The 12,165-nt window shown below is 46.5% G+C and overlaps 2 protein-coding genes across 2 annotated transcripts; one reads left to right on the forward strand and one right to left on the reverse strand.

Moving 5' to 3' along the window:
* Positions 1 to 759: 759 nt before the first annotated feature.
* Positions 760 to 2,037, forward strand: ACHE_11172S (M20 family metallopeptidase; the record flags this gene model as incomplete). The annotated part of the gene is made up of 1 exon (XM_043275712.1): positions 760 to 2,037. The coding sequence occupies one exon, from the start codon at positions 760 to 762 to the stop codon at positions 2,035 to 2,037; it is 1,278 nt and encodes a 425-aa protein (XP_043132292.1).
* Positions 2,038 to 4,793: 2,756 nt separating this feature from the next.
* On the reverse strand, positions 4,794 to 6,162 carry ACHE_11173A (FAD-dependent oxidoreductase; the record flags this gene model as incomplete). The annotated part of the gene is made up of 2 exons (XM_043275713.1): positions 4,794 to 5,990; positions 6,043 to 6,162. 2 exons carry the CDS (start codon positions 6,160 to 6,162, stop codon positions 4,794 to 4,796), a joined length of 1,317 nt encoding a protein of 438 aa, XP_043132293.1.
* Positions 6,163 to 12,165: the final 6,003 nt, after the last annotated feature.

Raw genomic sequence — 12,165 nt, forward strand, 5'->3', positions numbered from 1 at the left:
CTCTCTCCTATTCTACTCTGTAGTCTCGGTTCATTGTACTCTATCTACTCTGTGCAAGTACTGTACTCTATCTGCTCTACTTGTACAGAGTACTGTAGATAATATAATACGGTATTCTGTGCTCATTTTTGTGCGATGAAGTCATGATACACACGATACCGCTAAGCCCAAAATAGCAAGAGTTCAAGTATTCTAGACTGGCCCGGTGGACCGGATCATGACAGCCCGTGGCCGGGGACCAATCACAGCATTGTTTACATACCGGTACCGTTCATTTTTACACAGGGCTTGAATGATACACTACGGTGTACAAGTACAATAATCTACAGAGGATGATATGTGCATACTTATCATAGTACAGAGTAGGTACATAGCTGTAGAGTTTATCTGTCAATTCTCCAACTGATCTGTACTTCAATGGCTCACTCCAACTGCCGTGACAGCAGATCAGCGCTTGGTTCCATGGCTCTGAGCAAAAAAAATCCTTCAAGAAGGCTCGCTGCAATGATTCCATGGTTACATAGCTCCGTAGTCGGCAATGCGGGATTCTCTCGGTTAATTCACCGTGCTCTATACCGATTCTTTGACGAGCTCTGTAGAGTACTCGCGACCCCGCCCACATATTTGTACTTACCCTGTACGTTCTCCATACCCTCGGATGCAAGATAGAGTTAGTCACGTGACAATGACTTCACTCCAACCTCATCTCATCCCAAAAGGGAAACATCACTGCTCCAACCACGGCCACATCCACCCAAAATGAGATTCCACGTGCCAGTTGTCTGCTTGGCCAGCCTTACTGCGGCCTCTCCTCATATTCAACTACAATCAGCGCTCAGTTCAAGCAGTAGCAGCGACAACAGCGGCGTCATGGGCTCCCTTGACGATATTATCAATGCTTCTCCGTTTCTTTCCTTCCATCGTGATCTCGTCCAGATAGAATCTATCTCTGGTAACGAATCGTACGTGGGCGAGTTTATTGTGGATTTCCTTGAGGAACGGGATTTCACTGTTACCAAGCAACCGGTTGGCGACGACCGGTTCAATATCCTCGCCTATCCAACTTCTCGCTCACACCCTGAGATCCTCCTCACATCACATATCGACACTGTCCCGCCTTTCATCCCATACTCTCTCTCCCGCATCGACAGCACCAATAGCAATGACAAAAAGAACATCCGCATTGCCGGCCGCGGCTCCGTAGACGCCAAAGGCAGTGTCGCCGCCCAGGTCTTCGCCGCCCTCGACATACTCAAGCATGACCCTTCGGCTCCCATAGGCCTCCTCTTTGTAGTTGGCGAAGAAGTCGGCGGAAATGGCATGCAGGCCTTCTCCAAATCACCTTCCTTTAACCCTTCCCCATCACCCTACCACACTTATATCTTCGGGGAACCCACCGAGCTGTCCCTTGTCGCGGGGCACAAGGGTATGCTGGGTTTTGAGATCATTGCTAAAGGTCAAGCTGCGCATTCGGGGTATCCGTGGCTCGGGCAGAGTGCCGTTTCTGCTATTCTTCCTGCGCTGCTACGCGTCGATCAACTAGGCGAGTCCATCCCCTTTGAGAAGGGTGGGCTTCCGTCTAGCGAGAAGTACGGCAAGACTACTGTCAACATTGGTCGTGTTGAGGGTGGTGTCGCTACGAACGTTGTCCCCGCCGCTGCCCGCGCGGATGTCGCCGTCCGTCTGGCAGCGGGGACCCCCGATGAGGCACGGGAAATAATCCGTCGCGCGATTAGTAATGCTACCGGTGATGACGAGAATGTCTACCCGGACTTCGGGGCACGCCTGGAAGCCTACTCTCCTCAAGATATGGATACGGATGTTGAGGGATTCGAGGTCATTACAGTGAACTATGGTACTGATGTACCGAATCTGGTTGTCCATCCTAACCGGGATGGAAAGCAGGTTAAGCGGTACCTGTATGGACCGGGGACTATCTTCGTTGCTCACGGTGATCACGAAGCCCTCACTATTGCCGACCTCGAAGAGGCTGTTAATGGGTATCAGAAGTTGGTTGAGGCTTCGTTGCGTAGGTAAATCACGGGTATATAAATGACTGTATATACGGAGCACCTGACTATCACTCACTCAATAAAGTTTTATTCGGCAACGTTCTTCCATGTATAAAAGAAAGAATATAGTCTCTCGCTCTAGAGGGAGCTCTAGACAAAGAGAGAAAAAAAAAACATACAACAGCTGGGATTCGCTGGTGGTCACCCACCCAACTACTAACCGGCCGGCGTGTGGCTTAAGTACGGCTGAGCGGACGTAAATGGGTATATAAATGACTGTATATACGGAGCACCTGACTATCACTCACTCAATAAAGTTTTATTCGGCAACGTTCTTCCATGTATAAAAGAAAGAATATAGTCTCTCGCTCTAGAGGGAGCTCTAGACAAAGAGAGAAAAAAAAAACATACAACAGCTGGGATTCGCTGGTGGTCACCCACCCAACTACTAACCGGCCGGCGTGTGGCTTAAGTACGGCTGAGCGGACGGGAAGCCCTGTTTTCCACACCCTATGGTCGTATGTATTTGTTTTCAAACAGCAAAAAAAATATAACGAAATATCACTTGATGTAGTATACAGCCCTAGTCCGTTGTACTTGTACGAAGGTCTGTCCCGTACTTCAATTTCTTCTAAGATACTCGCCGCTAAGCAAACGAAGATCTTTTTTTTTTTTGCATCGTATTATGGATATCCCTAAGCCCTAAGATGATCAAATTCTCGATTCTAGCCAGAGCAAGCAGGAGATATTAATACGAACCCAATTCGATATTGAAATCGCACTCATAACGTATAGTACCTGTACTTGTACTCAAACAGAATACCTGCTCTTCTTGCAGCTGTAAGGAACATTAGGAACGTTTTTAAGGAAAATGGCGTATCGGAAGGCTGGAGAGCAAATTCAACATTTGCCAATTATTAGTTTTGAAGATAATATCTATCATGAAGTCAAATAAGATAATATCTATCATACGTGTGAATCATCCAAGTATTTTCTTCTCGACCAAGCAGGATAATGTAGGATAAGAAGGTATAGAGACAGGTCCCATGGACATTCCATCAGAATGACAATTATGTGGAACAATCCCCAGCGAAAGCGCTAGTCTTTCTGGTCCCTAAAATAACCAGAAAGGTTCAATTACATGAGTACCCATACATCCTGTGGCTTAGTTGGGTGTTGTGAGGGTTCAATATCAATTATCCTCACTTGCAAGGTGTCAGGGCTGTAGACGAGGTTCCGAAAGTCAACGTCCTGGTACACAAGTCCTACAGCCAGGCACCTCTCCATAGCACACATAGCTCGCAGGTAGAGAATGAACTTCTCATTCTCATTCGGAGGGAGGGTGCTGAAGAGCTTTTTGGCCACAGTCCTCTAACAGCAACCCTGCCCGGCGATCATGTGTTGCAATCCCATAGCACACAGGGATGTATCTTCCCTGAAGGCACTTAGATTTCTTATATACTTCCAGTTCAGCTTGAGGTTCATATGCGGTTTGTTCATAAGCTAGGATTTCTACACGTTCTGGTCTGAAAATATAGCTCTCGCCATTCTCAAGCAGGAACAGAAAACAGCTCGATCGGCGATGAATTGCTTGGGTTTGCTTGGGAGGGGGTCCGATGGGGGGCTCTAGCGGTTAGAAAAAGGGTCAAATTGAGAACTTGTAAATCTAAAATTTTCAAAAGAACTCACTAGGCTGGTCATCTTGTATGGTCAAGCTTTGAAAGTGTCTTATGCCATTTTATCGTCTCTGAAGAAAACTGTCAAGTTGAGCGATTCAAGAGCCGTTAAGCTGGAGAGGATGCGAGGGGAGATATTACCATCTCAGCTCTTCTTCATTACAGAAATGACACGCTGTGTCAGCACTGAATCCTCAATGTTTATTGCTGTAATTGTACGCCCAATTGGGTGTAACACTGGCTTGTCAAATTGCACAAATCATGGTTGATTTTACCCTATTAGCCTGTATTCTTGATCCAAGCGCTCTGCTCGAGCCCAGGTTGAGAAATAAAAGGATATAGCTTTGAATCTGTGCGAATGGATTTTGCTATCCACTGAGCTTTATTAGTAGTACTTGTATTACTTAGCAGTAGTAGTGCTGTACAAAGTCTCAAAACAAAATTGAAGCGGGTTACCAGATATCATGCAATGGGTAGCACTGTCAGGCCTTACAGCTCATACCTGGGCAAAATATGGTCAAGCACATGCATCAACTTGTGTTCACAGTCCGGAAACGCCATCTTTGCCTTCCATGCGAACCAAAACACACCCATCCCCCTGAACACCACGATTCACATACCAGTCTCGGTAGACACCAATATATTCCTGCTCAAAACCGATTCAATACACATTGACCGGAATCCCACTGGGGCTAGCAACATATCTAGCACCCTTTCTCCAAGAATTTCCCCCGCTGTTTCTGCATCGGCATTCGGGCTTTCTGCTTAGTGACCTATGTACATCATCAGGTCTGCTTCAAAAAAGAGAAAGTCTTTCGGCCGCGGAAGGATAGGCAATACCCCAAAAAGGGAAGTTACTCGGCGTAATACAACCCTGAGTCTCGGGGTGGGTAATTTTTATTTTGTTGTTATTCTTGCTATTGTTATTATCATTATTTCATTTACTGGTGGTATCTTCAGGAACAGACCCGTTTCTATTTTTGATTCTTTACACCGTATCTGGGTCCCGCATCTTATAGAATTCTGCACTTGGACTCGGTGGAAAGAGCAATAGTGATTTATGAAAGCATGGTTTTCATTTTTAGATACATCCGGCGGCTCAAGGCTAAATACGAGAACTAATCCAGGTCGCAATATCATCCTCCGTCGTGGGCACGAAGAGCCACTTCATCGGGTTCCCCAGGAGCTGATCCTGATCCCCATCCGTTTTCCCACAGACAGATCGCTGACCAGCCGGGAGTCTTTTCCTGTTAGTTGCATCGGTCATTTCCATGATCCTATCGATGCGTTTCTGACGCAAGCCATGCCAGAAGTCCATTGCCTCGTTCAAGTTCATCTTCGGTGATAATGAACTCAACAACACAGCGAGCGTATGAGAGTCTTCAAACGCTTGGTTGACGCCCTGACCTGAAGAGGGTGGTATAGCGTGTGCTGCATCGCCAATGATAATGACGCGTCCGGTGGGGGAGGACCAGCGTGCTAACTTTGGCATGTAATGGTAAGACCAGAGCAGCAGTCCGTTTCTTTCTATCTCTACCTGGTCCAGAATGGACTGGGCCAGGGGGTGCCATTTGTCATAGTCCTTGCAGATCAGGGCACAGAGTTTGTCCTTGTCCTTTGCTAAAGCTTCCCAATTTGCACGGTCAAGTGGGGGGTGGGCAAATTGTCTGCCGACCATCAGCTTAGAGCCGTCGGGTACCTCAGGGGCCATGAACAGTGCTCCAGGACTGTCCTGGATAGTAGCGTTCTTGTTGAAGCTTTTGCTAGGCCACGGAACTCTGTCTGTTAGCACATGGCCGTAGACGGATGCCAGGCCCATATACTCAGGTAGCTCCGAGGTAACATGCTTGCGGACAGCCGAGTTGATACCATCAGACCCAACAAGCAGGGTGGCTCGTTCCAGCCTGCCATTGATCAGGAATGTAACACAGTCGTCTGCTTCGTCGACTACCTTTTGAAATCTGGCATTGTACTCAACAGGGACCTCGCACTCCTTTAGCTTCACTTTCATCTCTTCGATCAAAGCTTGGCGGTAAAGGCGATGATTCTTATACCCATAAAGCTGCTCTGTGACAGGGTTGCAATTGCCGGTAGTGTTGCCTTCAGCATCCTTTAACTCGTGCAGCTCTGAACGGAAACACCGCAAAGCGACTTGCTTTAAGAGACCGAGTTTGTCGAGTACCTGACAGCCATTTGGACCTAGGGTCACTCCACTGCCAATTGCCTGAGCATCTTCACTTCTAGCCTCGTAGATGCGACATGGAATGGATCTTTGGTGTAAGGCAATAGCCAAAGCAGCGCCCTAGTATACAGAAAGGTCAGGTACTGGAAGCAACAAAGCATGAAGCACTTACGCCAACTCCCGCACCAATGATTGCGACGTCTTCTAGTATACCAGCCATTTCAACCTCGATTCTGCGATAGAAAGACGACAGAATCAAGAAATAGGGGTCGAGCTGTTTATAACGTCGCATTCTTCAGGGGCGGGAGATTAGTCATTGGTATTTTTTTCTTTTCCTTTGTTCCCTTTAAACTATTGCAAAAGTCCACTATGTCAGCTGCATTAGCCATGGCCTCATCACATCGTCTCAATGTCGATTAACCACGGCTTTCCCGAAACCGACAGGTCCCAGCATGTCACTCGTGCCAAACAAGAAGATCAAGTGTAACCAGTCACGACTACACTGTCAACAATGCCTTGATCACAACCGCTCTTATTCTTATGCTCTTGAGAGGCCCGAGTGCGAGGGGCGGGGCGTGCCTTCTATGCACGATAGCCAGAGCCAACTTACTGCTCTCAAAGATCTTGAAAATTTGTACGGCGTCCACGGACCACGATGAGATGACTCCCTTCAGCTTGATGAGGAAGTTACAAGATTCTGTTCAGCCGAGATAGCAGACTCAAATTTTCGCAACCAATTATGCGTGAGAAGTTCGTAGCAATCAACCAACGCATGACCTGTTCCAAAGTGCTATCCATATTCCATCAACCATACCTACGATCCGCACGCTGGCCCTAGATCTCCAGGCAAAAAGCCCTAGATGCCTGCAAGCAATACATCACCAATTTTCTCAGCCATGTCACAGACCCTGATTATAACCGATATTGCTGGATACTCACTCACCTCAATGCCATCCACCCTTGTGCTATCATCCTCCAAGACCTAATTTAATACCCTGGCAGCGTGGAATCCGGTGTCCTCCGGAATGTGGCTGACACGTGCTTTGCTGTTTTCGGCGGTAATCATGAGTCTTTTTGGAAGACACTTGAGTTCCTGCGTAAGGCGTGGGCTGCGAATAAATGGGCCCTAGGATGTTCAGTATGATGCTGGTTGTGAGAGTATCAGTACTAGCTTGTCGGATTGAGATACTCTTTGCATCCTTTACGTGTGATGATGTTTTTCTTGGCCTCCCAATTGTCTAGCCTTATATCCTCATATCCAGACTATGTTGATGTTCGGGCATAGATTTGTCACAAAGCTAGTTTTGAGTTACTTGGCCTTGATTGCATCAGATTATCCAACTGGGTCATGGTAAAAAAAACACCACCAATACTCAACCGCCGCGATAATAACGCAAAACTAATGCAGTTTACTATATAAGTAGTTGCTGAGGCTGTTTAAAAACAAATTCAGCCTTCCGATTAGCTCTAGGTTATAGAATTTTTTTGCCTTTCCTTATATATACCTAGCAAGTTCTCATCCACTACCTAGCGCATCCAGCCAATCTTCAGTCATTTTATTGACCGAAACCGTGGCCCATCCTTGTCGATGACAGCAAATCTCCGATTTTTAGCTATTGTAACCCCGCACTAGGACAGGAACTGTCCAGAATCTCACGGCATCGAGTAATGCGTTATTCAGCATATACGTCAGCGCGCAACCTGTGTTTTCTGGTGTATAATGGAGGGGAGGATTATCCAGGGAATACGAAGGAAGATACCAACATCGCTGTTAATGATAGTGATGTCGACCGTGGTGGAAGAGCTGCAACGAGCGATCGCGCTGTCTTTACAAGCGGATGAATTATCGACTGAGGATCAGACACGGGAAGAGAAGGGCAAAGAGCCAGTCCATACTCTTGAAGCCGGTGAAACTGAAAACGAATCCATAAAGCTCGACCATGCCATAACGCTGTCACTTCAGGAGGAAAGCGTTAGTGTGATGCTTCCAATACCCAACCAACAGCAAATTTTATACCATCCAAACAGGCGCCTCCAAAAACATCGTCAAGAAGCTCATGTAAGATTTGTCACTGTTTTCCAGAATTTCCAAAAGACCAAAAAGTCACTCGTTTTCGTGTGATTCGCCTTGTGGAAGGTCAACAGGGCTGTTGACCTTAATCCTATCTAAAGAAATGGAGAGCACATTGAGACTATTTGGCTAAAATAGCAATATGCCTTGTCAAAAGTCAAGGTGAATCTGAGCTGGGCTTCTCAGAACGGCAACAGCAAGTCATGGAAAAGACTAAGAGCCTTGTACATTCACCAGACCCTTTAGGATGGAATAATCCTCAAGAAAAGAAGCTCATTCTTGATCCCACCCTCGGCGCCACCAGTTATAAGAATTTTTCCGTTGACAGACTTGAGCAAGAGCCAGAGGCAGGGGTGATGATAACCAGAATTTTTCTTGAAATTATTCAATATTTTATTGAAACTGGAGAGGTTTCATTAGCAAATAGTGTGTGGCGTTCGATTCGTGCAGATAGCAACCCTGACTCAGAGCCATACGGGAATATGTCGAAGAAAAGGAGCTTCCAGATGACGTGACCCATCTGCTGGCCGACCAGAAGTACACATCCTGTCTTTGGATGATTCTTCAACTTGACCAGAAAAAAACTGCTTTTTGATTATGTCCTAGGTTGATTTGGCCTCACTGGGCACTGACAACGGCCTACTAAGCTCCCTGTACTTTGCAAGCGCCAGACACAGTGACTCAGGCGCTCCTTCCGGATCCGTTTCATACCGTAGTGGACATGATGACTTGTTAAAAACCAGCCGATACACATACGACTGCGAATACACAAGGGCCTCTGTGTTCTCATCGGTCTTCTAGATATGTCCTTTTCCAGCCGGACAGAGTAGGTATGCGGTCGATAAGCACTCCTAAGGCCTTCATGCACACTGTGCCGGTCCGGCGGGACTGGAGGGTTTTTAATGGGTGTATATGTCACAGCATCGTGTGTTGTGAATGTGATCTCCAGATCAAATTGGGTTATGATTTGAGTCTTCTGCTGGTTCTGTGTAGTACAAAAATTATGGTTTCAATGCCTATTTGGTCGGGTTGCTCGAAGTTTAATGACTTCCATTGGGTTACGGTAGTAATTTTGTACGTACATCGAATATATGACGCAAAAACATCTATGATGATCTCAGCGGCATGTATCTGAGAAGGCATTGAATCATTGGGAAGTCTCACCTCGCCCCACACCATTTCTATAAAATATCATCTGTATATCTTTATCCGAATCCAGGTCCCAGGCTCCAGCGCACAGGATCGAGAGAGCGGTCTCAGGGTAGTAGGCGTAGAGATGAGTTCTTCAGTATCTGGAGCACCTTGAGATCTCGAGGATTGGCTACAGACGCAAACCTCGGCAGAATACCGGCCTAACATGGATCTTGAGCCATCGTAGGTCCTCCGGGTGTCCCCTCATATGCTCCAAGTCCCCATTGGAAATGTATCTTCACTGTAAAGCTTTGGTTTTATAATTCTGCGTCTTTGAGGCCTTTTGCGTTTACGTGGTCGCCATGTAAATGGCAAGTCTTCTTCTAAGTTTGGCCTGCATCTTCGGATCTTGCAGTAATTGTGGCATCAAAACCCTGTACAGTTGATGTTAGATAAGCCAGAGCATTACCAAAATGAATCAAAGTTTTTACAGAGGCTCTCCTGTTTACTCGTAGCAGATGACAGGCACATCATCATCGTTATCAGATTTGCCCACATCGATTAGGAAGAAGCAGCGCCGATTAGCAATAGCAAATGCATGATTATATGTAGCCCAGCGGTGTACTTTTCCAGGCTCAAAGTCGCAATGCCACTGGTGCTTGCAGATGCGCTGAAATATAAAGTCGCATTTGTCCACGTTGTCGGTTCTTGGAACTAAATGCGCCAAGGCATGGACCAATACCCGCGTAGGCAGACATTCTGAGCATTCGGTCTCGCGGTCAGTTGACTCCGTTGCTTTCTGCTAATAAGCGAGAGAAACAGGGGATATGAGAAGAGAAGAAGCGAGAGGAGATGACCGAAGACTATCATCAGTTGTCACATGACATGATGTGTAACCTGTCATGTCAGCTGGGATTTTTAGACGCCCGTCGCTTGACGATTATCTATATTATGGACAATGAGGCTGACCCAATTCTAAAGCGTCAGCAAAGCAAACAATGGCTTGCTATTAATGGTCCAACCATGTGCGAACCATGTCCTGCATGCGTTAATACCACCCTATTATCATGGTTTCTTTTTGCTTCAAGTTGTCGTAAGTTGTTTGCTATAGAGAGAAGTGCAATGTAGACCAAGGAGTATAAATACCGTCATATAATTCTATTTATTCCTCCTTTCACTGGTAAGAACCAATTACTATCTTGCCGGTCATTTCCAGGGACTGTCCCAGTTTCACAACCAAGAAACCAGACTTCTTCCTATTCGAACTGAATTGTATGTTAGACCACTCCATAGATCAAAGAGACAGTATACTGATAATGAAAGAAATAGAGAGAGATAAAATGCCCTCGAATGCCTCCGACAATTCCCAGGGCCCCGATAAAGCTCCTGATCCGAAGTGTGAATTTTGTCATGGGAATGGCCACTATGAGGATTACGACTCGGAAATTATACGCACAGAATGTGATGTCTGTGAAGGAACAGGACTTTTCTCTGAATACTTGGATTGTGGGCGCTGTCGTGGAAGGGGATTCCGCGAGCGCGAATCGGAGTTCCTGGTTGAGAAGGAATGCAAGTGCCGCAAACCTTCATCTAAGTGAGGTTTATTGTCAAATGGGAAAGCGCTTTCTCGGGCCTCTGGTGAGCTAGCAGGGATCAAGGAACAAGGCAACAAGCGCCATAAGGGAGGATCGAAGCATGGTTTGCATACTGTAGTGAGGCAGATTTAGGAACGGCATGAAAGTTCCTACAAAGATCCATTCCCTTATGTAGCAGGCCTGCTCTTACTTGCTCCAGGAGCCTAATACCGTCTAGGATCGATCGAAATTCGTGGATATACCGGAGCTGAGAAGACAAACCTATCTATAGCAACATTCTGATTGGGCTGTGTCTGCATGACAAGTGTTTCAGACGCAGTTCTATCACCAATAGCGCGGAATAAAGCCTATGCTGCATGATTCGGAAGTCATCCTTCTGATATGATTATTGCCAGGAACTGAAGGCATAATCTCCAAATAACGATATCATCATGAGCCAACCTCGTCCATGTCCGCCTTGGCCAATGAGTAACTTACTTCCTCGCTAACCACTAACGCCTCTGCCTCGAGTATAAATACCTCTCCTCGCCTGCGTCAAAAGTGATTTTCTTTTTCTTTTTCCCTTCTCCAGGCTTAGATTATGTGTAGTATCTGCTTTTTTCAGTTTAAAGTCTGAAAACCGTTCTAAGGAACGGGACATTGATATAGACTTTGGATTCTGTGGAAGGGCCTTCGTGCTTGCACATGTCCTACCATACAGTGTCGTTGGGCTTGCACAACCCCCAATAGACGCGAAGTCTCTTTTCATCATTACGGCTGGCTTGTCTGACTGGTTGCAGAAGAAAGTTTTGTTTTGTACGATGTTCTTCAGGGTCGTGAATGCGTTCTGTAGACAGACATAAGCACTAAATTTTGGCAGTCCAATCGATGCTCAACTAATCGACCAGGGCTGCCTTTTACCGAGCAGGCCCTATGTCAGCTGCCTATACGTCAAACGAAATCACCGTGAGTAACCCCCAAGTCCAAACTCTTCCATTCCTATTCTCAGTTTTAGGATGATCGGGAGCCGAAATGTTGGGTATCTGCCGAATATATTCATCCATGACTCCACGCCGATATCTATAAGGACCGCATGCCTTCCCCTGAAGGACCATTCTCTCATTTAATCCGGGGATATCCCGTCCACCCATCCACCTACATGGCCACACCGGGCTCAGCCCCTATACAGAGTCTATCACCATTATTGACGGCAACCCCAGGCCGCTGATGGCTGGCCAGACTGTCTGAATGAGGGCGGTGAAGATACACGTGACATGATAGGTGCTCAATGAAGTGGGCTCAGGGAACCGGAGAAGTTGATTATCCGAGATTGTACGAGGCCGGTATGATGGGTTACTCTTTTCAGATGAAGTGAACGATATATTCTCGCCTATATACACGTACGCGAGTAGATGAGTGCTTGACTACCTATATGTGCGTATGCGCTGGCCTATATAAGAATCTCCTGGCCTCGCTGTTCGGACCGACTATTTATCCGCTCGATTCTCACTAACAAGTA

The sequence above is a fragment of the Aspergillus chevalieri genome, chromosome 1 (assembly GCF_016861735.1).
Source record: "Aspergillus chevalieri M1 DNA, chromosome 1, nearly complete sequence".
Lineage (NCBI taxonomy): Eukaryota > Fungi > Ascomycota > Eurotiomycetes > Eurotiales > Aspergillaceae > Aspergillus > Aspergillus chevalieri.